The sequence below is a fragment of the Chelon labrosus genome (assembly GCF_963514085.1).
Source record: "Chelon labrosus genome assembly, chromosome: 11".
Classification (NCBI taxonomy): domain Eukaryota; kingdom Metazoa; phylum Chordata; class Actinopteri; order Mugiliformes; family Mugilidae; genus Chelon; species Chelon labrosus.
The window spans coordinates 29,962,854-29,983,989 of record NC_140344.1 but is presented as its reverse complement, the minus strand read 5'-3'; the positions used below and the strand labels follow the sequence as shown (position 1 = coordinate 29,983,989).

General features: G+C 44.3%; 1 protein-coding gene across 3 annotated transcripts; it reads left to right on the top strand.

Moving 5' to 3' along the window:
- The first annotated feature begins 811 nt into the window (after window positions 1–811).
- Window positions 812–20,198, top strand: rpgrip1l (RPGRIP1 like). Of its 3 annotated transcripts, XM_084554953.1 has the most exons (26): window positions 812–881; window positions 1,821–1,916; window positions 2,483–2,621; window positions 3,512–3,825; window positions 4,230–4,329; window positions 4,669–4,812; window positions 4,894–4,999; window positions 5,519–5,665; window positions 5,744–5,817; window positions 8,720–8,859; window positions 8,944–9,050; window positions 10,552–10,602; window positions 10,686–10,862; window positions 11,007–11,124; window positions 11,282–11,734; window positions 12,140–12,282; window positions 12,504–12,843; window positions 12,931–13,178; window positions 13,514–13,606; window positions 13,732–13,782; window positions 13,928–14,066; window positions 14,548–14,645; window positions 17,200–17,386; window positions 18,031–18,115; window positions 19,128–19,264; window positions 19,348–20,198. In XM_084554953.1, the coding sequence occupies exons 2-26, from the start codon at window positions 1,829–1,831 to the stop codon at window positions 19,506–19,508; spliced, it is 3,840 nt and encodes a 1,279-aa protein (XP_084411079.1). In that variant the 5' UTR covers window positions 812–881; window positions 1,821–1,828; the 3' UTR covers window positions 19,509–20,198. The 3 variants fall into 3 exon arrangements, with proteins under 3 accessions (XP_084411079.1, XP_084411078.1, XP_084411080.1); XM_084554952.1 differs by having other exon boundaries at window positions 5,519–5,817; XM_084554954.1 differs by lacking the exons at window positions 13,928–14,066; window positions 14,548–14,645; window positions 17,200–17,386; ... (1 more) ...; window positions 19,128–19,264; window positions 19,348–20,198 and having other exon boundaries at window positions 5,519–5,817; window positions 13,534–13,873.
- The last annotated feature ends 938 nt before the right edge of the window (window positions 20,199–21,136 follow it).

The window sequence follows — 21,136 nt, the reverse complement described above, 5'->3', positions numbered from 1 at the left end:
GGAGTTCACTGTGTCTCTTTGTTCTGATCCTGTATGATCTGTTCTAGACGCTGCTGTCGTCTCAGTAACAAGAAGCAGAGATCTGAGCTGCTCTCCCCAACAACACTTAGACCGTTTGCCCAGTAACAGAGTGACCTGCCGCCCCTCGTGGCTTCATCTGAATACAGTGAATAAAAGCCACGACGGGGGGGGGGTCTGAGGCGATGCTCCATGCTCGTCTGATCATTGACAGTTGCTGCAGCACGGCCTGTTGAACAGAAGGTCTGCAGGCATCATGGATTTCAACGAGAGGCTGCCTCGCTGACAGATCTCGCTCGGCTGCGGGACGGGTCAAAGGTCACGGCTGGAAGAAGCAGCAGTGATGGGAGACTGTCACGGCCCAGCGATCGCTGACATGCAGAGTGATCTCCCTCTGTCCGGCAGCGCGCTCCTCTCAGGATGTTAAATTAGACCCATTGTCCATTCATGAGAGCAGACGTCTGACAGCGGGTCTGTCAAACTGTCTGTGATGTATAGAGCACCGTTAATAAAGTCCCCGTGTCCCTGTAACGATGCAGCTAACAGGCTAACAGGCTAACAGGTATGAAAGAAAACATTCAGAACACGAGGAACAGAGTCACATTCACTCACAGTCAGAGAAGAACGTTTTATTTTAAGTCTAATAATTGATTTTATATCTGAGGAGTGAAGGCACATCACGTACAGAGCAAATAAAAAGGAAATAAAACCACCTACAGCGAACAACTGCAACTTCAAAGACAACTACAATACCCAGAAATCTCGTCGCGCTGCGCATGCGTTGTTGGTCCATAACGACGTGACGAGCGGTTATGTTTTCAATAGCAACCGTAACTCTGGACTGAATAAAGTCGTCGTAAATGGTAAGAAACGTCTAAAAGTGAAAAATACAATTATTTTATTGATGTTTCAGTACGATGCGGAGTCACGTGCGTCATAACTGACTCATGTTTCCGTATTTAGAAGCCTGGGCTAACCCGTTAGCCGTTAGCCGTTAGCCGTTAGCCAGCGCCGCTAACTCAGAGCTAGTTTGAGATGTGATGAAGATAAACCGCAACAAACTCAAACATTAGAGCTGTTATAATCCATACTGTCCTCTAGCTGCCTCTGATAACGGTGCGTTTACCTCAGCTTCGTGTAATCGGTTCTATTTTTTTCTAGTAACGTTACTTTTTTCGAATCAGCGCCGAAAACGTGAGGCCAGACTCCGTTTAAATTCTGTCATGTTTTCATTCTAACGGCTGAAGGAAACGTTGCACGGTACTGCGGTGAATCACCAAAGACACAGAGGGATCTCTTCAAGCTGCTGTTCTGTTCGGCACATGTTCACCACAGCATGGCCGTTAAGTTTCTGTGACATTTACACCAAACGGCTCCTTTTTAGCCATAATAGGTAAATAATAATAATAAGATGATTGATAATGTTAGAATGAAATACTCTTGATATGTCACATGTATGCTGAATACATCAGAAGACTAAAGCGATCGCATGGAAGCATTGAGACCTTTCTGTTGTGTGTCATTATAAACCCACACAGAGATCTGTCTGTATTACTGTATTTTTAAACGGAGTTTGGCCTAAAGTTCAAGTCTTAATACACAACTGGTTCTTTGATGAGATCATTTATTTATTCATCCCAGAGTGGGCAAATGTGCAGCAGCAGCAGACAGTTTAAAGGTGGCATCAAACAGGACATTAAATAAGTGATAAAAACGTTAAAATGAGAAAATTAAATCCAGTAAAGATTGTGTATTTGATGTGTATTTGATGTGTATTTGATGTTTCTACGGTTTCCCCTCAGACTGAAACATGTCCACTCTGCTGGATGAGACAGCGGCCGATGTACCGGTCAGAGACGTCACGGTCAACCTGTCCAGACTCACCGCTGGTCCACAAGGTCTGTGAGAACATGTGGTAACAAACAAAGATGTTTATCTGATGTGTGGAGCAAAATGATGCTGTTCATCTGAAGGTAATAAGTCCTAGCACGAATAAATAAACTGGACACTTTGTCACTGAGAATGAAGACTGTTGTTAAAATAATAAACACGTGTGGTGGCAGATTTAAATACTCTGATGACTAAAGGTTTAACATCTCCATGTACAAATCTGTGTTCGAACTCTCAGAGAGAGAGAGAGAGACAGAGACAGAGACAGAGAGACAGAGAGACAGAGACAGAGACAGAGAGACAGAGACAGAGACAGAGACAGAGAGACAGAGAGAGAGAGAGACAGCGAGAGAGACAGAGAGACAGAGACAGAGACAGAGACAGACAAAGAGACAGAGAGAGAGAGACAGAGACAGAGACAGAGACAGACAGAGACAGAGACAGACAGAGAGAGACACCTGTTACAGGTTTAAACTGAATGGACTCAGCCTTAATGAAAGCACAGTTCTGCTGCTGGAGGTTAAATTCATCTATTAAATGTTGAGGCACGTCTAAATGTTTTATCTGTCGACAGATCTGTACCAAAATGCTCGGGCGCGTCAGGACATCAGCCGGGTGTCCAGGGAGGAGCTGGAGGACCGGTTCCTCCGTCTCCACGAGGAGACGCTGCTCCTCAAACAGCACATCCACAACCAGGACGACAAGATCAAGAAGTGAGACGCACACAACAACACATCATCGACATCAGTTAGAACATTTAGTTCCCTCAGAAAGACTTAGATGATATTTATAAGTTTTACATCAACACACAGCTGCTTATTGTTTGGGTCTCTTTAATACAATTCTCAAAATGACTCTAGTTTACTGACTCTACCTCTGGTTCTGCTTCTACTCTTCTACATGTCAGAGATGATGTTCTACCTTTTATTGCTCCACTGACATCTGTAGATACAGATTCAGATTAATGATCAAATAAAACCTGATGTGATGAGACTCTGTTGATCCTGAACGACCTGTCACCTCCTTTACTGATGAACACATGAATCCATCACTAAATAAACTCCATCACATCACATGTCGTCCTCTTCCTTCATGGTTTCTTTCTTCTGATGGTTCTGTGAATGGGTCTGAATGCTACAGAGACAAACATCTGTCCAGACTCTGGTTTATAACTCAGCCTTCATCATTAGAAGAAGAACAGAAAACATCCATGAACCACTGAGACGCTGATTCTCTCTGGATCAGTTTCACATCAGGACCTCTGTGTCTGGAGGAACATGGTTGGTGATCAGTGGAGTGATTTATAAATGACAGACCTGGATGATTCACAGACGACCTCTGACGTTATTACACGTTACTGGACGTCCCAGGTTAAACTGGTCCCTGTGAATAGAGCTTCGTGGTATTTTAGTGTCAGTGAAGATCCATAACATCCTTAAAGGATCAGAGTGTAGGACCTAGTGACATCTAGTGGATGAGGGACGATAAACTGAGTCTGGAGATGAGAAGGACTCAGTGATTCACGGTTCTAGCTGATTAATATATCAGACACTGTGACTCTTCTTCTTCTGTGGTTCTGACCTGAGTGGTGCGTCTCCTCCAGGCTGGGTACAAAGCTGATGAGGCTGGTGAAGGACCGGGGCCGTATGGAGCAGCTGGCCGCGGGGGGGGCCCAGCCCATCTCCAAACTTCGAGACGTGGAGATGGAGGAAATGATGGAGGAGCTCCAGGAGAAGGTCCGAGGGCTGCAGGCCGAGAACGAGAGGCTGAAGCAGCGCCTCCTCGTGGCCAAGCAGCAGCTCGTCAACTCCCAGAGCCAGAGGCCGGCGGCGTACGGCCACGTCCAGTCACGGGTCAACTCTGGGACGAAGAAGCTCCGAGACGACGCCTCGTCACCTTCTCAGATACGACCCAAGAGTGAGTCAGTTTGTCTCCTGGTTCACACTAGAACAGAAAAGCCTTTATTGTCTCTGTATGCACCACACATCAGAAAAGTCCCGATCACAGCAGAGCTTTCAAGAAGAAGAAAATACAAACAAATACAAAAACTACTCCAGACCCTCCACTCAACAATCCAGTTCACAGATAAGAGCAGAACAAATGTTCAGGTGGGTTTATTGTTACTGGTTGTGTTTATTGATGGACTGGAGGAACCTGATCAGTATTCTGGTGGAGGCAGGTTTTATGGAGCTGTATCACAGCGCCGCCTAGTGTTTGGGTGGCGTTGTTACAGAGCGACGTTTAGGTCCCGCAGTACTCTGTAAGCACCTTTAAATCCTCCTGATGTTGGCTTGAGCACACTTTGAATCCGTCTCCTGCAGGTACGAGGAGTTTGGAGGGAGGTGGGAGACCTCCGTCTGGTCAGCTGCCTCGATACGGACACAGTCTGCTGGAGGAGGCGAGGGCTGAGATCCGTAACCTGTGAGTTCTACTCGCCTCCATGAGCAGCTGTTTACCTTAAAGCCCCCACCTGGTCTGGAACTACCACTGTAGTTTATTTATATGAAGGTGGCCATAGTGTCTCACACAACATTTCATGAGACCCATGGTGGGGTCACCCCCCCCCCCCCCCCCAGTGAAACAGCTGAACACGAACAGAACCAGAATCTGGTTTATTTGTACGTTATCAGCATTAATTAGTGTTGATGAGCAGCAGAGGAGACAGGTAGCCGGTACAGGGAACAGATATTTAAGTGTTGTTGTGTTTCTGGACAGTGGACGTAAAGCAGGAGGAATAACTAACGTGACTCTGTGTACCAGAGAGAACGTGATCCAGTCCCAGCAGAGCCACATGGAGGAGCTGGAAGGAGCCTCGGAGCTGCTGAGGGAGGAGCTGAGGAGGAAGGAGGCCGACTATGAAGACAGACTCCTCCAGGTGAGACAGCAGCAGACGTCCAACCTCAGGTGAGCCGTCAGAAGGTGAGCTGTGATTATTGACTCGTGTGTGAGCAGAGAGCAGAGCATCATGTCTGTGTTTCCTCTCAGGTCACACGTCAACAACAACGTGACCATGATCAAACTACAGAAGCAGCTGGTGGACAGATCCAACGCCGTGGCCGAGCTGGAGGGTCGATTCCTACAACTACAGGAGGTGAGATAACAAATCAATACGCTTCACCTCCGAGAATCACCACAGGAGAGGAGGCTGTCTGTTCAGCAGCACGTCATCAACACGTCTCATTAAAAACCTCCTCTGTTAGTGAGTCAGACATTTAATAGGAGACAGAAGAGACAGGACCATTACGTTAACTATTAATAACTACATCTACCAAAGCTGAATAAAGGCTCAATCAACATACTGACATTAATGAATAATGACAAACCGTTATAAAAATGAGACGAGTCTGAGAAGAATGTGAAAGTAGCTGAGATATAAATCTACTGATGAATGAACATGAATGACTGACGATGACAAACATGAACTAATGAGGAGATATCAGACGTCCAGAAGACAGGAAGTCCTCACCAGCTGAAGAGTCTCTGCTGACTGATCACTGTAGTTCATTCTCTCTGAAGCTAAACTCCAGACGTCTTTGATCAGATGTGTCCTGCGTCTCCAGTCCTGAGAATCAAAGATTAAAGTGTTGGACGTGTTGTCCTGTGATTCCAGAGTCAGCTGACCCTGAAGACCAGTCACGAGGCAGCGATGGCGAAGGTGGACGAGCTGTCGGTTCAGCTGAAGGACGAGAGGCTGAAGAGTCTGGATCTGGAGAGACAGCTGCAGAGCTCCAACATTTCTAAGAGGAGGATGGAACAGGTGAACATTTTATTTACACCTGTACCATGGTCCCAGGAGAAGACACCGGACACAAACCTGTCCTCTGTTGTTGTTCAGCTGGAGGAGACGATCAGTGAACTGGAGCAGGAGAGGGACCTGCTGAAGGACACCAATGAGAGACTGGTGAACAGGTGAGGGTACTGATCAGCTGTTAGACACCAATGAGAGACTGGTGAACAGGTGAGGGTACCGATCAGCTGTTAGACACCAATGAGAGACTGGTGAACAGGTGAGGGTACTGATCAGCTGTTAGACACCAATGAGAGACTGGTGAACAGGTGAGGGTACCGATCAGCTGTTAGACACCAATGAGAGACTGGTGAACAGGTGAGGGTACTGATCAGCTGTTAGACACCAATGAGAGACTGGTGAACAGGTGAGGGTACTGATCAGCTGTTAGACACCAATGAGAGACTGGTGAACAGGTGAGGGTACCGATCAGCTGTTAGACACCAATGAGAGACTGGTGAACAGGTGAGGGTACCGATCAGCTGTTAGACACCAATGAGAGACTGGTGAACAGGTGAGGGTACCGATCAGCTGTTAGACACCAATGAGAGACTGGTGAACAGGTGAGGGTACCGATCAGCTGTTAGACACCAATGAGAGACTGGTGAACAGGTGAGGGTACTGATCAGCTGTTAGACACCAATGAGAGACTGGTGAACAGGTGAGGGTACTGATCAGCTGTTAGACACCAATGAGAGACTGGTGAACAGGTGAGGGTACCGATCAGCTGTTAGACACCAATGAGAGACTGGTGAACAGGTGAGGGTACTGATCAGCTGTTAGACACCAATGAGAGACTGGTGAACAGGTGAGGGTACTGATCAGCTGTTAGACACCAATGAGAGACTGGTGAACAGGTGAGGGTACCGATCAGCTGTTAGACACCAATGAGAGACTGGTGAACAGGTGAGGGTACTGATCAGCTGTTAGACACCAATGAGAGACTGGTGAACAGGTGAGGGTACTGATCAGCTGTTAGACACCAATGAGAGACTGGTGAACAGGTGAGGGTACCGATCAGCTGTTAGACACCAATGAGAGACTGGTGAACAGGTGAGGGTACTGATCAGCTGTTAGACACCAATGAGAGACTGGTGAACAGGTGAGGGTACTGATCAGCTGTTAGACACCAATGAGAGACTGGTGAACAGGTGAGAGTACCGATCAGCTGTTAGACACCAATGAGAGACTGGTGAACAGGTGAGGGTACTGATCAGCTGTTAGACACCAATGAGAGACTGGTGAACAGGTGAGGGTACTGATCAGCTGTTAGACACCAATGAGAGACTGGTGAACAGGTGAGGGTACCGATCAGCTGTTAGACACCAATGAGAGACTGGTGAACAGGTGAGGGTACCGATCAGCTGTTAGACACCAATGAGAGACTGGTGAACAGGTGAGGGTACCGATCAGCTGTTAGACACCAATGAGAGACTGGTGAACAGGTGAGGGTACCGATCAGCTGTTAGACACCAATGAGAGACTGGTGAACAGGTGAGGGTACCGATCAGCTGTTAGACCAGGTGATGTTGTACCACATTCAGGTTAGAACCTTCTCTGTCTGAATGAAATTGGTTCATGTTGACAGGTGACCCTTCCTGTGTGTGTTATTGTGTGTGTTACTGTGTGTGTTACTGTGTGTGTTACTGTGTGTTATTGTGTGTGTGTTACTATGTGTTATTGTGTGTTATTGTGTGTTACTGTGTGTTACTGTGTGTGTGTGTAACTATGTGTTATTGTGTGTTACTGTGTGTTACTGTGTGTGTGTGTTACTGTGTGTGTTACTGTGTGTTATTGTGTGTGTTATTGTGTGTTATTGTGTGTTACTGTGTGTTATTGTGTGTTATTGTGTGTTACTGTGTGTGTGTGTTACTGTGTGTGTTACTGTGTGTGTTACTGTGTGTTATTGTGTGTTACTGTGTGTTACTGTGTGTGTTACTGTGTGTTACTGTGTGTTACTGTGTGTGTGTGTGTTTCCAGAGCCCTGGATGTGTCTGTTATTGTGTGTGTTATTGTGTGTGTGTGTTATTGTGTGTGTTATTGTGTGTTACTGTGTGTTACTGTGTGTTACTGTGTGTTACTGTGTGTGTTACTGTGTGTTACTGTGTGTTACTGTGTGTGTGTGTGTTTCCAGAGCCCTGGATGTGTCTGTTATTGTGTGTTATTGTGTGTTACTGTGTGTTATTGTGTGTTATTGTGTGTTACTGTGTGTTATTGTGTGTTACTGTGTGTTACTGTGTGTTACTGTGTGTGTGTGTGTTTCCAGAGCCCTGGATGTGTCTGTTACTGTGTGTGTTATTGTGTGTGTGTGTTACTGTGTGTTATTGTGTGTTACTGTGTGTTACTGTGTGTTACTGTGTGTGTGTGTGTGTGTTTCCAGAGCCCTGGATGTGTCTGTTACTGTGTGTGTTATTGTGTGTGTGTGTTACTGTGTGTGTTATTGTGTGTTATTGTGTGTTACTGTGTGTGTGTGTGTTACTGTGTGTTATTGTGTGTTACTGTGTGTTACTGTGTGTGTGTGTTATTGTGTGTTACTGTGTGTTACTGTGTGTTACTGTGTGTGTGTGTGTTACTGTGTGTTACTGTGTGTTACTGTGTGTTATTGTGTGTTATTGTGTGTTACTGTGTGTTACTGTGTGTGTGTGTGTTTCCAGAGCCCTGGATGTGTCTGTTACTGTGTGTGTTATTGTGTGTGTGTGTTATTGTGTGTTATTGTGTGTTACTGTGTGTTACTGTGTGTGTGTGTGTTTCCAGAGCCCTGGATGTGTCTGTTACTGTGTGTGTTATTGTGTGTGTGTGTTACTGTGTGTGTTATTGTGTGTTATTGTGTGTTACTGTGTGTGTGTGTTATTGTGTGTTACTGTGTGTTATTGTGTGTTACTGTGTGTTACTGTGTGTGTGTGTGTTACTGTGTGTTACTGTGTGTTACTGTGTGTTATTGTGTGTGTGTGTTATTGTGTGTGTGTGTTATTGTGTGTTACTGTGTGTTACTGTGTGTGTTACTGTGTGTGTGTGTGTTTCCAGAGCCCTGGATGTGTCTCAGCAGCAGAAGCATCAGATCTTGGAGCAGCAGCTCCGGGTCCAGATCTCTCAGCTGGAGGAGGCTCTGAAGAACGACCTCGTGGACAAAAACGAGATCCTGGACAAGATCCAGGCTGAGAGGAGTACGGCACCATGACCTCATGTCCTCTGACTGTCATGTGGACGTTAATCAGTCTGATCGTCTTCCTGATTCATTCCTGTTTCAGATGCGAATGAGAAGCTGTCTGAAGAAAACAAGAAACTTCACGTCCAGTTCCTGGAGCAGAAGCAACAACTGGAGGAAACAAATGAGCGCCTCAAGTTCTACAGCAGAGTGAGCATCACCTCAGGAGAACATCTTTGATGCTGGAGCTGTTTATTCTCTATGAACAAGACTCTTTACAGGAGTCACCTTATATTATATTATATATATAATATTATTATTTATAGATTAACTTTTATATCAGTTTATATCAGTTTATATTAATTTATATTAATTTATATCAGTTTATATTAGTTTATATTAATTTATATCAGTTTATATTAGTTTATATCAGTTTATATTAATTTATATTAATTTATATCAGTTTATATTAGTTTATATCAGTTTATATTAGTTTATATTAATTTATATCAGTTTATATTAGTTTATATTAATTTATATCAGTTTATATTAGTTTATATTAATTTATATCAGTTTATATTAGTTTATATTAGTTTATATCAGTTTATATTAATTTATATTAATTTATATCAGTTTATATTAGTTTATATTAATTTATATTAATTTATATCAGTTTATATTAATTTATATTAATTTATATCAGTTTATATTAGTTTATATTAATTTATATCAGTTTATATTAGTTTATATCAGTTTATATTAATTTATATTAATTTATATTAATTTATATCAGTTTATATTAGTTTATATTAATTTATATCAGTTTATATTAATTTATATTAATTTATATTAATTTATATCAGTTTATATTAGTTTATATCAGTTTATATTAGTTTATATTAGTTTATATTAATTTATATTAGTTTATATTAGTTTATATTAATTTATATTAATTTATATCAGTTTATATTAGTTTATATTAATTTATATCAGTTTATATTAATTTATATTAATTTATATTAATTTATATCAGTTTATATTAGTTTATATCAGTTTATATTAGTTTATATTAGTTTATATTAATTTATATTAGTTTATATTAGTTTATATTAATTTATATCAGTTTATATTAATTTATATTAATTTATATCAGTTTATATTAGTTTATATTAATTTATATCAGTTTATATCAGTTTATATTAATTTATATTAATTTATATCAGTTTATATTAGTTTATATTAATTTATATCAGTTTATATTAGTTTATATTAATTTATATTAATTTATATCAGTTTATATTAGTTTATATTAATTTATATCAGTTTATATTAGTTTATATTAATTTATATTAATTTATATCAGTTTATATTAGTTTATATTAGTTTATATTAATTTATATCAGTTTATATTAGTTTATATTAATTTATATTAATTTATATCAGTTTATATTAGTTTATATCAGTTTATATTAGTTTATATAAGTATAAATATATACGTAGCTTCTTCGTAACAGTCTCAGTATTTATCTAGAGGTGTCTGTGGCTGATGAGAGCTCAGTGAACTGTTGATGTCAGTGTACTCTAACCAGAGGGACATTCAGATTTCACTTCTCATCACAGTCTGTTGTGGTTTAATAAAACTGATCTGTTCTTCTGAGGCCAACACATGAATGAATGTGATCATCTGATCTGATCTCTGTGTTCATTAAAGGAGGGGGACTATGATGTGGCAGAACTCACTGAGGCTCTGCTGCTCATTAAAGTAAGAAGATAACATGTTAACTCTACCTGGCTGTGCTCTGTGTGGCGTCTGATTATATCGTTTCACTCCATCACCTTTATCAGACACGTAAATCCCAGCAGAGCGGAGATCTGGCCTTCCTGAAGGAGGTGGAGGAGGAGGAGGCGAGCGGCCAGCAGAGCATCAGAGAACTGAGAGCCGCTCACGCTGAAACCATCCAGGAGCTGGAGAAGACCAGAAACCTCCTGAACATGGAGAGCAGGATCAGCAAAGACTACAAGGTGGAGGAGGTGTCAGGCTCTATGACAAACAGTGAAGCTGGTCACTGTGTTCAGTGTCAGCTCCAACCTGCTGCTCTGTCTTCATCAGTGCTCTGGTCCAACTCTGAAACTAAACTGGTGTGTTTTCTGATCTGTGGACTCCAGGCGGAGCTGGAAGCTGCACTGAGGAAGATGGACGCTGACAAAGTGGAGCACGAGCAGAAGCTACAGCGTCAGACTCAGCTGCTCGACACCAGAGCAGCAAAGATCAGGAAACTGGAAGGTATCATGTCTGGTCCTCTAGCTAGTCAGAAGAATATCAGTCTGTGTCAGAACCATCACTTTATAGTGACAACACAGTCACACAGTCCAACATAGCATAGTTCATATTTAACTTGACTGTCCAATGACTGAGGCCGTTGTGTGTCGCTGCTCTTCAGGTCAGCTCAGAGACATCGCCTACGGCACCAAGACCTACGTTTTTAAGCCAGAACTCACAGCAGGAGATGAATCAGAGGAGCTGGATGAACCTGTTCACCTGGAGCGTGGGGAGAATGTTGTGGAGTTTCAGATCGTCAGCGCCGCTCTGTCTCCGGCTGCTCTGCAGACTCTGGGCGATGCTGAACCTTCCACCTTCTGCACATACTCCTTCTATTTGTTTGAGCCACACTCCACTCCAGTGGTGACGGGCCACAAACCCAAATACGGCTTCACTTCCAAGTATGTGGTGAGCATGGACGACGGCTTCCTCGACTACCTCCACGGCTGCTCGCTCACCGTGGAGCTGCATCAGGCTCTGGGTCTGGACTGGAGGACGCTGGCCCGTGGACAGCTTCGTCTGCAGCAGCTGCTGGAGCAGGACGGGAAGGTTCATGGCAGCGTGCCGCTGGTCGGTGAGTGGATGTGACTGAGGATCAGTAAAAACACAGATACACTTTGACTTTCTCAGTCATCGTGTCAGAGTTTCTTCTTGAATTGTGTGTACGTTGCCTCCTGTAGTGGAATCAGGAGGATTTTGTAGCCAGATTCACTTTCAAGAGGTAAGAACCTAACGTGGAACACTTTGGGTTCTTTGGTTCTCCACATGTCCAGATGGAGAGTGGGCCTGGTTCTATTGTTACTAGAACCTTTGTGGTATTTCTCTAAACTCTTGGTCCAGGTCTAGTCAAGGGGTTGCTGAATGAGTTCAGAATGATATCATTGCTATCAGGGTGTTTTCTACTCTCTGATCTAGAAGACGTTTTAGTTCATCACTAATTAATCAGACGTAGTGAAGTTGCTCTTGTGTTGTTTCTCAGGAACTAGTGAGGAGGCGTGGTCCTTTGGATCTCTGGATTACTGGCTGAGGCTGAGGATGCCGATGACAGAGACCATCCTGCTGTTTAAAGAGAAGCTGAAGGCCGTGGGCTACATCCAGACAACAGCCGGTGAACAAACACAGGTACCTGAGGACGTGTAGCTTCTTACAGCTTCAACTTTATCTTTGGTGAAATAACGTTAGAATCACAGAAGAAGCTGCAGATAAAATGATTCTCATCCATTATAGAAGACATCCTCTCAGAGAGCTGGTGAATAAAGAAGTGCAATAGCTTAGCATAGAGACTGGATACAGGACAGTTAGCTTAGCATCACCATGAACATGCATTGTGATTCTTCTTCCAGCCGCCGTCATCGAGCAGCAGCAGCTGGAACGAACTCTCGGTGTCGGTCCGTCGCTGCATCGACCTTCAGTCCAGACGCTCCCAGAGGCCGAGCCCCTACGTCGTCTACAAGTTCTTTGACTTCCCCGACTACCCCACCGCCACCGTTGACGACCGCTCTGACCCCGACTTCAACGACCTCAAGTCCTACTCAGTCCTGATGGATGAGGATCTGGACCGGTACCTGAAGTCTGAGGTGCTTCAGTTCTATGTGTTTGACTACAAAGAGGAGCAGGTGGACACGTACCTGGGGAAGGCCAGAGTTCCTCTGATGTCATTGGCTCACGACCACAACATCTCTGGTCAAGATTAATGTTTCAGTCTTTGGTCACAGTCCTTGAGAGATGAATATTCAGCCTGTACTGACTCAGATATTCGTTTTGTCTCAGGTGTGTTTGAGCTGACCGATCCCTCTGGACTTCCTGCTGGACACATAGAAGTGACTTTGAAGTGGAGGTTCAGGTACGTTCCTACATCAGACTCTGGAGAGTTTGGACCAGAGGAAACGACCGAACAGAAACCTGAACAGCTCCGTGTGGAGGAGGAGAGGAATCATCGGGAAGACATCCTGCAGGAGGAGGAGGAAGCTGAAGCCCTCCAGCGCTCCTCCCGTCGTCCTGAAGATGCTCCTGCTCAGGTCAGGACACAAACCTGCTAGTTAGCTTAGCATAAAGACTGGAGATAGGACAAACAGCTAGCTAGTTAGCTTAACATGAAAACTGGAGACAGGACATACAGTAAGCTAGGTATCTTAGCATAAAGACTAGACACAGGGAAATCATAGCTTAGCATTAAAACTGGAGACAGGACAAACAGTTAGCTTAGCTTAAAACCTGGTGAGCTCATCATATAAAACTACTAAGGTGAAACTGAACGTTTTACCAGACAAATAAAAAGCACGATGCTAACAGATGCTAACAGATGCTAACAGATGATTTGCTGTGAGGCTGCTCAGTGTTTTCTGACCATCAGGCTCCGCCCCCCAAACCCAGACAGAAGAATCAAGTGAAGGACGGAGCGGCTGCCAAAAAAGTCACATTTGTAGATTCAGCTGCAGACGAGCAGGTGAGAGATCAGTCCCTGAGAACCAACAGGTTCAGGTGACGACGGTTTAACGGTAGCGAAGCTGAACCGTCTGTAACAAAACCAAGAAGAGGTGGAGCTCAATACGTTTGTGTTTTTCTCTATAGGTTGAAGACCAGAGTTCAGTAAAGAGGAAAGAGACATCATCAACTGTCAAGGTCAGCTTCAGTCCTGAAACCATCCTGACCTGAGATCAGTTTTATTACCAGCAAAGATTCAAAGCTACAGTTTTACCCGTCTGTCATGGACTGGATCTGAAGCTGAGGTTCAGCCGTCAGCTGTCAATCTCTGTTGTGTTTGCAGGTTGTGTCTAAAGCTCCTCAGAGCGCCACAGAGGAAGAAGAGGATGATGAAGAGTCTCATGTCTCTGATGGACAGCTGGTCTCTGCCAGCGCTCAGTCCTTCTCAGACGACTCTGAAGTCTCTGAGGACATCCCTGAAGGTCAGCAGATGTTGTTGACAGCACCAGAGTTCATTCATTCATTTAACATTCATACAATAAACTAGTTTAACATTTAGCTCCTTCCTCCTGATGAACCCGGTACCAGGTCCAGCAGAACGTTCTGTAACTAACCACCATCAGAGTCTCTGGTGTTTTACTGCATCAACTCTGCGCCACACGGTGACTTACCTGACAGAATCTTATCTAGTGTTCTCATGGTGGTATAAACACAACACAGCCATCTTGTGGTGAGAGTTAGCTTAGCGCTGAGATGTAGCATGTCTTGGTGAACCCCAGAGAGTTTATAGAAGTGTTTCACTATGAAAATGTTCCTTTATTATTAATTATGAATGATGAAAATGATGAAACTGTGGTGAATGAGTTTGTTTTTAACGTAGATCTGAACCCAGAGTAGAGTTCATAAAGGATGTTATCAACACAGTCTCTCCTTCTTCTCCTCCTCTGTTTGTTTTGTCTCCAGATGTTGAGGAGGCTCCAGCTGCCAGACAGGATGAGAGTGGATCGACTCAGTCTGACAGTGATGACTGCATCATTCACGGACACGCCACAGGAAGGAAGGTCAGTGAACGCCTCACAGTGTTTACCTTCCACAGATCAGAGAGAGGCCCAGAGCGGGTGGAGGAACAGACGGAATGAATGAGTGAATGTTTGGAGGATTGTTGTGCTGCAGTTTGTTTGTTTTGTTCGATTTATTTCACTGCTCTGAGGTTGTTGTTGATCCACTCAGCAGCGTCCAGTTAAACCAGTCAGACACTAATGATGGACACTGGCCTCCAGCTCCAGACACGAGAGACACACACATAAAGATGTTTTGTTCCAAATGATGACTTTAATAATCTGAGTGAATGTTGCTGTGGAAGAAGTTTTATATCTGGAACAACTATCACCACGGTGACTGCACTGACTCTACTGTAGTAGACGGAACAACGTTATTAGTGTTTGAGCTGGAGGTGTCATCACGTAAACTCAGACTGAACTGGATCAGACTCTGGAGGAACTGGATCAGACTCTGGAGGAACTGGATCAGACTCTGCAGGACCTGGATCAGACTCTGCAGGACCTGGATCAGACTCTGGAGGAACTGGATCAGACTCTGGAGGAACTGGATCAGACTCTGCAGGACCTGGATCAGACTCTGCAGGACCTGGATCAGACTCTGGAGGAACTGGATCAATTCAATTCAATTCAGTTCAATTCAATTTTATTTATATAGCGTCAATAACAATACAAATCGTCTCAAGACGCTTTACAAAAACCCGGCCTGGAACCCCCAGAGCAGCCTGAAGGCAACGGTGGCAGGAAAAACTCCCTTTAACAGGAAGAAACCTCGAGCAGAACCCAGCTCATATGGAGGGACCCATCTGCCTAAGGCCAGCCGGGTACAGACAGAAGAAAGAGAGAAGAACAGCAAGATAAACATACATCTGTCATAGATACACATATCTGACTAAAGCGTACATGTGGAATCTTATGATACAAACTGATGATGTTACATGACAGTTTGAAAATGTAAGAGGAATCATAGGCAGGTTGGAGAATTGTTCATTCAGGTAGGAGTGGATAACTGCAGGATTCCATGAAGACTGGGCAGGCTGATGAGACCACGACAACAGATGTAGTATAGAGCTCCACGGGAAACACACAACTCCAGGACAGAGATACTCACAAGAAGGGGGGGGGGGGGGGGGGGGACACACACAGCAGTAAACATTCTACATAGTAATAGCACAGAATTGTATGACTAGTAGTATATAGGAAATTAGAGGGCAAGAGCTCTGTGCCAGAGAAAAGAAAGTGGAGGATGCGAGAGAGGAGAGAGAAGAAAGAAGGAGGACATGTGTTTGGTGCATCGTCCCCCAGCAGCCTAGGCCTATAGCAGCATAACTAAGGGATGGTTTAGTCCAGCCCTAACTATAAGCCTGATCAAAAAGGAAAGTCTTAAGCCTGACCTTAAAATCAGACTCTGGAGGAACTGGATCAGCAGAATACCTGATGAAATGCATTCTGGGATACCTGGCTGTACCAACTTACCTCCCAATGATAAAAGGGGCGGGGCCTGAACACATCTGGACTGTACTTGGTCACATGGGTCTTTGACTTCTTTGAACTGGATCAGAACTTGGACAGAGAACAGAACAGATGTTGGTAATCATCTCAGCAGAGAGAAAGAAAAACAAGACACGAAGCTCCCAGGAAGAATAAATAATGAACTGGATCAGAACCATAGACGGGACGATCAGAACCATAGACGGGACGATCAGAACCAATCAGAACCATAGACAGGACGATCAGAACCATAGACGGGACGATCAGAACCAATCAGAACCATAGACAGGAGGATCAGAACCATAGACAGGACGATCAGAACCATAGACAGGACGATCAGAACCATAGACGGGACGATCAGAACCAATCAGAACCATAGACAGGACGATCAGAACCATAGACGGGACGATCAGAACCAATCAGAACCATAGACAGGTTGATCAGAACCATAGACGGGATGATCAGAACCATAGACGGGATGATCAGAACCAATCAGAACCATAGACAGGAGGATCAGAACCATAGACAGGACGATCAGAACCATAGACAGGATGATCAGAACCATAGACAGGACGATCAGAACCATAGACAGGATGATCAGAACCATAGACGGGACGATCAGAACCATAGACAGGTTGATCAGAACCATAGACGGGACGATCAGAACCATAGACGGGACGATCAGAACCAATCAGAACCTTAGACAGGACGATCAGAACCCGACGATCAGAACCCAGACAAGGTCAGAGTGTCAAGTTAGAACATGTGAGTATTCGGTGCACATCCTGGATCAGGTCAGCAGTCGTCCAACCAATCAGAGACATCTAAACTAGTCAGATGACTCTTCTGTCCATCACCACATTAAGCCCCGCCCACATGATCTGATTGGCCCGGCTCATCTTTGCTGGAGCAGAATGAGTCCCCAACAGAGAGACTCCAGTTTAACCTTCCAGTGCCCCAGACTCTCATGTGTCTGGTGGTTCTGCTCTGACCCAGCTCAGTTGTCTCTGTGTCCTTCAGACCAGTTCTAGCTGAGTAAAATAACCGGGTCGTGTTCTGGTCTCAGCCCACAGAGAGAGTCCGGGTGGAGATTGTGTCTCTGAGCCTGAGGCCGGAGTCTCGGGTGACCCGGGACGACAGCGTGGTGCGTCTGTTCGTGGAGTACTCCTTCCTGGATCTGCCCACTGAGGAGACCCCCCTATCTCTGCCCAAACCCCCCCAGGGCAAGAGCCTCAACTACAACTACAGCAAAGGTAAGAGCCTGCACAGGTCCAGCTCCAGGTCCAGCTCCAGCTCCAGCTCCAGGTCCAGGTCCAGGTCCAGACTGGAACCTCAGAGTACACCTCCTTAGTACCTGAGCTACGTCTCTGGGACCATGACAGGGACATTTAACCGTCCAGCCACCATCAACTGGTTCAGGTCTGAATGAAACATCGACCTGATACTCACCTGGACCTGGACCTGGACCTGATCCTGTCTCTGATGATCCATTATTGTCCAGAGACTCCAGACTCAAGATGTCCATCAAACTTGGAGCTGAACACCTGAATGAAACGTCTTCTAGAGACAAGTCCAGATGAGTTTGGTTCTGTTGGTTCTTTAATTTATATCATGACCTGAACCTTCACGTTGTGATCAATAGTATCATTAAAGTTAAAGTTATTATTATTATTATAATAATCCATAGATTATAATAAAGGTTCCCCTGTTAGAATGAGACATTAGTCTTGTTTCTACTGTCCTGTTGTTCCTCAGTAGAGCCTCATCTGTTCTCCATCAACAAACCAAACATTCAGGACAATGATCTGTCTCAGTCCAGATGTGGTTTAACAGCCAGAAACAACAGATAAACCAGACGGATCAGATTCAGAACGTTTTTATTTTCTTTGTCCTGCAGTCGTTCCCGTGGACGCTGAGAACAACGGGCCGAGACGACGTCTGCTGAGACGAGTCCTCCAGGGACGAAACCCTCAGATGGAGAGGTGAAACATTCACACCATGAAGCAGCTTTAATGTCTTTATGTCCTAGAAGATGTTTAAATACAGAACACGTGAACAAACATCATGTTCTGATGGTTCTTCAGTGTTTCTGCTCCTTCTTCATGGAACAAAGACAAAGGCAGCTGCTCTCTGATTGGACAGTCTTGTGTTGTCGTGGTCCAATCAGAACCAGACGTTTCCTGCTTTGACACAAATGTTTATCACGCATTTCTCATCCAGATTTATTTGACAAGTTTAATTTAAAATCTTGTTGATCTGAGTCTGAGATCCTCCAGCTGGATTTAACCCTGAGTTTATCTCAACGTTCACTAGAGATCAGGCTTCAGTCTAGAGTTTAGCTCTGACCTAAACCAGAACCACGTCCCTGTAGCGTCAAAACCTCTTCTTCTGTTTAATGGAGGTTGGCTAGCAATAGAGGAAGAAGAAGAAGAAGGAGAAGAAAGAAGAGAAAGAACTAGAACTAGAACCCTGGTTCTACCATGAAGGTCGTCCTCTGTTAGTCAGTAACTAGTGTGGATGTGTGGTGAGGTGGTAGTAGTTGATCATCTAAACAGAATCCATGGAGTCCACTCAGTCAAAGGCTGCACCCAAACAACAACAACAAACACTGAACGTTTAGAAGAAGAGAGGACAAGGAAGACAAGGAAGACAAGGACAGACTTTAGGAAGACACAGGAGACCAACTCTAGGAGAAGACAAGGAAGACAAGGACAGACTTTAGGAAGACACAGGAGACCAACTCTAGGAGAAGACAAGGAAGACAAGGACAGACTTTAGGAAGACACAGGAGACCAACTCTAGGAGAAGACAAGGAAGACAAGGACAGACTTTAGGAAGCTACAGGAGACCAACTCTAGGAGAAGACAAGGAAGACAAGGACAGACTTTAGGAAGCTACAGGAGACCAACTCTAGGACATTTAGGACCAGATCTGGTCCTGGTCCTGGTCTCTGGTGTTGATGCTGACAGTAGAAATGCTTCTTGTTCCCGACAGAATCCGGTTCACGGTGGTGAGCGAGCCTCCGGAGGAAGAGGAGCAGGAGAGGGAGTGTGAGGACGTGGGCGTGGCCTTCCTGAGGATCCCTGAGATCCTGGAGACGGGTCGAGACCTGATGGAGGCCAGTCTAAACGGTCAGCTCTGAACCCAGAACCATCTGTCTCTGAAGCTCTGCAGAATGAAAGTGTTCTCATTAAAGCTGATGTTGTGTCTCCAGTGCTGGACGTGGAGGACAGCAGTGAGGTGGTCGGCAGTCTGGTGGTGTCTGTGGAGGGACTGGAGGCTCTGCGGTCCATCATGGAGGATCAGGACCAGGACCTGGACCAGGACCGGGACCAGGAGACCACTGCTGTCTCCTCCCTGCTTCCATCCACTTAACTCATCTGATTCATGAAATAAATGGAGGTTAAACTCTGATGGATGTCCATGGCTCAGTGTTGGTCAGATCCAGAACCAGACATGAATCCATGTCTGGTTCTGGATCTGGTCACAGACGAGTGTCCAACATTTAAGAAACAGAAACCAAGAACTAAGAGACTTCAGAATAACTCGAGAAAATGTCCAGGTTCATCTAAAGACCAGATCTGAGACGAAGACGTTTCCTCCAAGTGTTCAGCTCTAAACATCTGGTGGAGAGTTTAGGTTTTTATCACCTGAAGGTCACATGACTAGAGTCTGGACCTGGACCTGGACCTGGACCTGGAGGAACCTGTTCTGATCCTGTCTTAATGTCCAGAGACTCCAGACTCAGATGTTCAGACGTCTTCTTTTCCTCGTCTTCTCTGGATTAAACGTGGACATTGTTGTCCTCTGAACAGTGTCTCCATGTGGACAGATGAGTCTCCAGTCTGGATGTTAGCATGTTAGCATGTTAGCATGTAGTTTCTATGGAGACTCTTGTCAGATTATTTTCGGTGTATGAGCTGTAGAGAGGCTCAGGTTTGTTCGAGCAGCTGTGATTTATATTTAAATCTAGAAATAATGTTTAAAGCTGAATAAACACAGCTGTGCCTTAAACACGCTCTGCTCTAATAAAGAGGTTTGGTTTTAAAACTCTTTCATTCATCATTTTGTCTTTAAGATCAAAGATTAATAATTAGTTGAAGTTTCCTCTTTCATATTCTTTAATAAATCTCAAGACTTTATTTATCTCTGCTGAGTTGTTTTTAGTGAAGTGATGAGATCAGTTTTTATCTGGATTCATTTAATAGAAGGTTAATCCGTAGTTTCTATCAATGAAACACAGTAGAACTACAACCATGGAGGATTCATCTGATTGAAGCTGAGCTCTGTGTCTCTGGTTTGTGTCTCATTGAGTCCAGAGACAGAGACAGGGGGGGGGGGGTGGGGGGAGGCTCGGTGGGAGGCAGGATGTCAGGTCCAGCTGACGGAGCTCAGATCAACAGGAGGAGGAGGAGGAGGAGGAGGAGGAGGAGACAGCGAGCGGGGATCTCAGAGACGATCAGAGCTGAGGACGAGCGTCAGCGCAGCAGGTAAATCTGATCTGATCAAAGTTTGTAAAAATCTGTTTGAGTTCAGGACTTTTCTTCTAGAGTCAGAGGACGTGGATCAGCAGGTAACGGATTATAAACGTTTAATTCTTTATAGAGTCAGTTGTTTTTAGTTTTATCTTTATTCAGGATATTTCTGTTTTTGTGCATGTCTGTATGTAAATGAAGTGGGCGGTCCTAAAGTCAGACTGAAACTGGATTGGTCACATGATTCTAATTAAACAGGATCAGCTGTTTAGTCTCATTTATATCATCCTCTATAATCTGTCCCTGGCCACTTCATTAGGTACACCGGTTTATTTCATCTTTTTATTTTAAAGACTTTGTTGATTGAGTCAAATAATCTGATTTATTTGCAGACTGACGTCATTAATGATATTTAAACCTTTCTGTTTGTTTTCCTCTCGTGTTTCTTCTGTTTTATCTGTTGATCAGTTTGTTGTGTTTCATATTTTCCAGCAGCGATGATTTAACGTGTTTGACTCCGTGACGTCT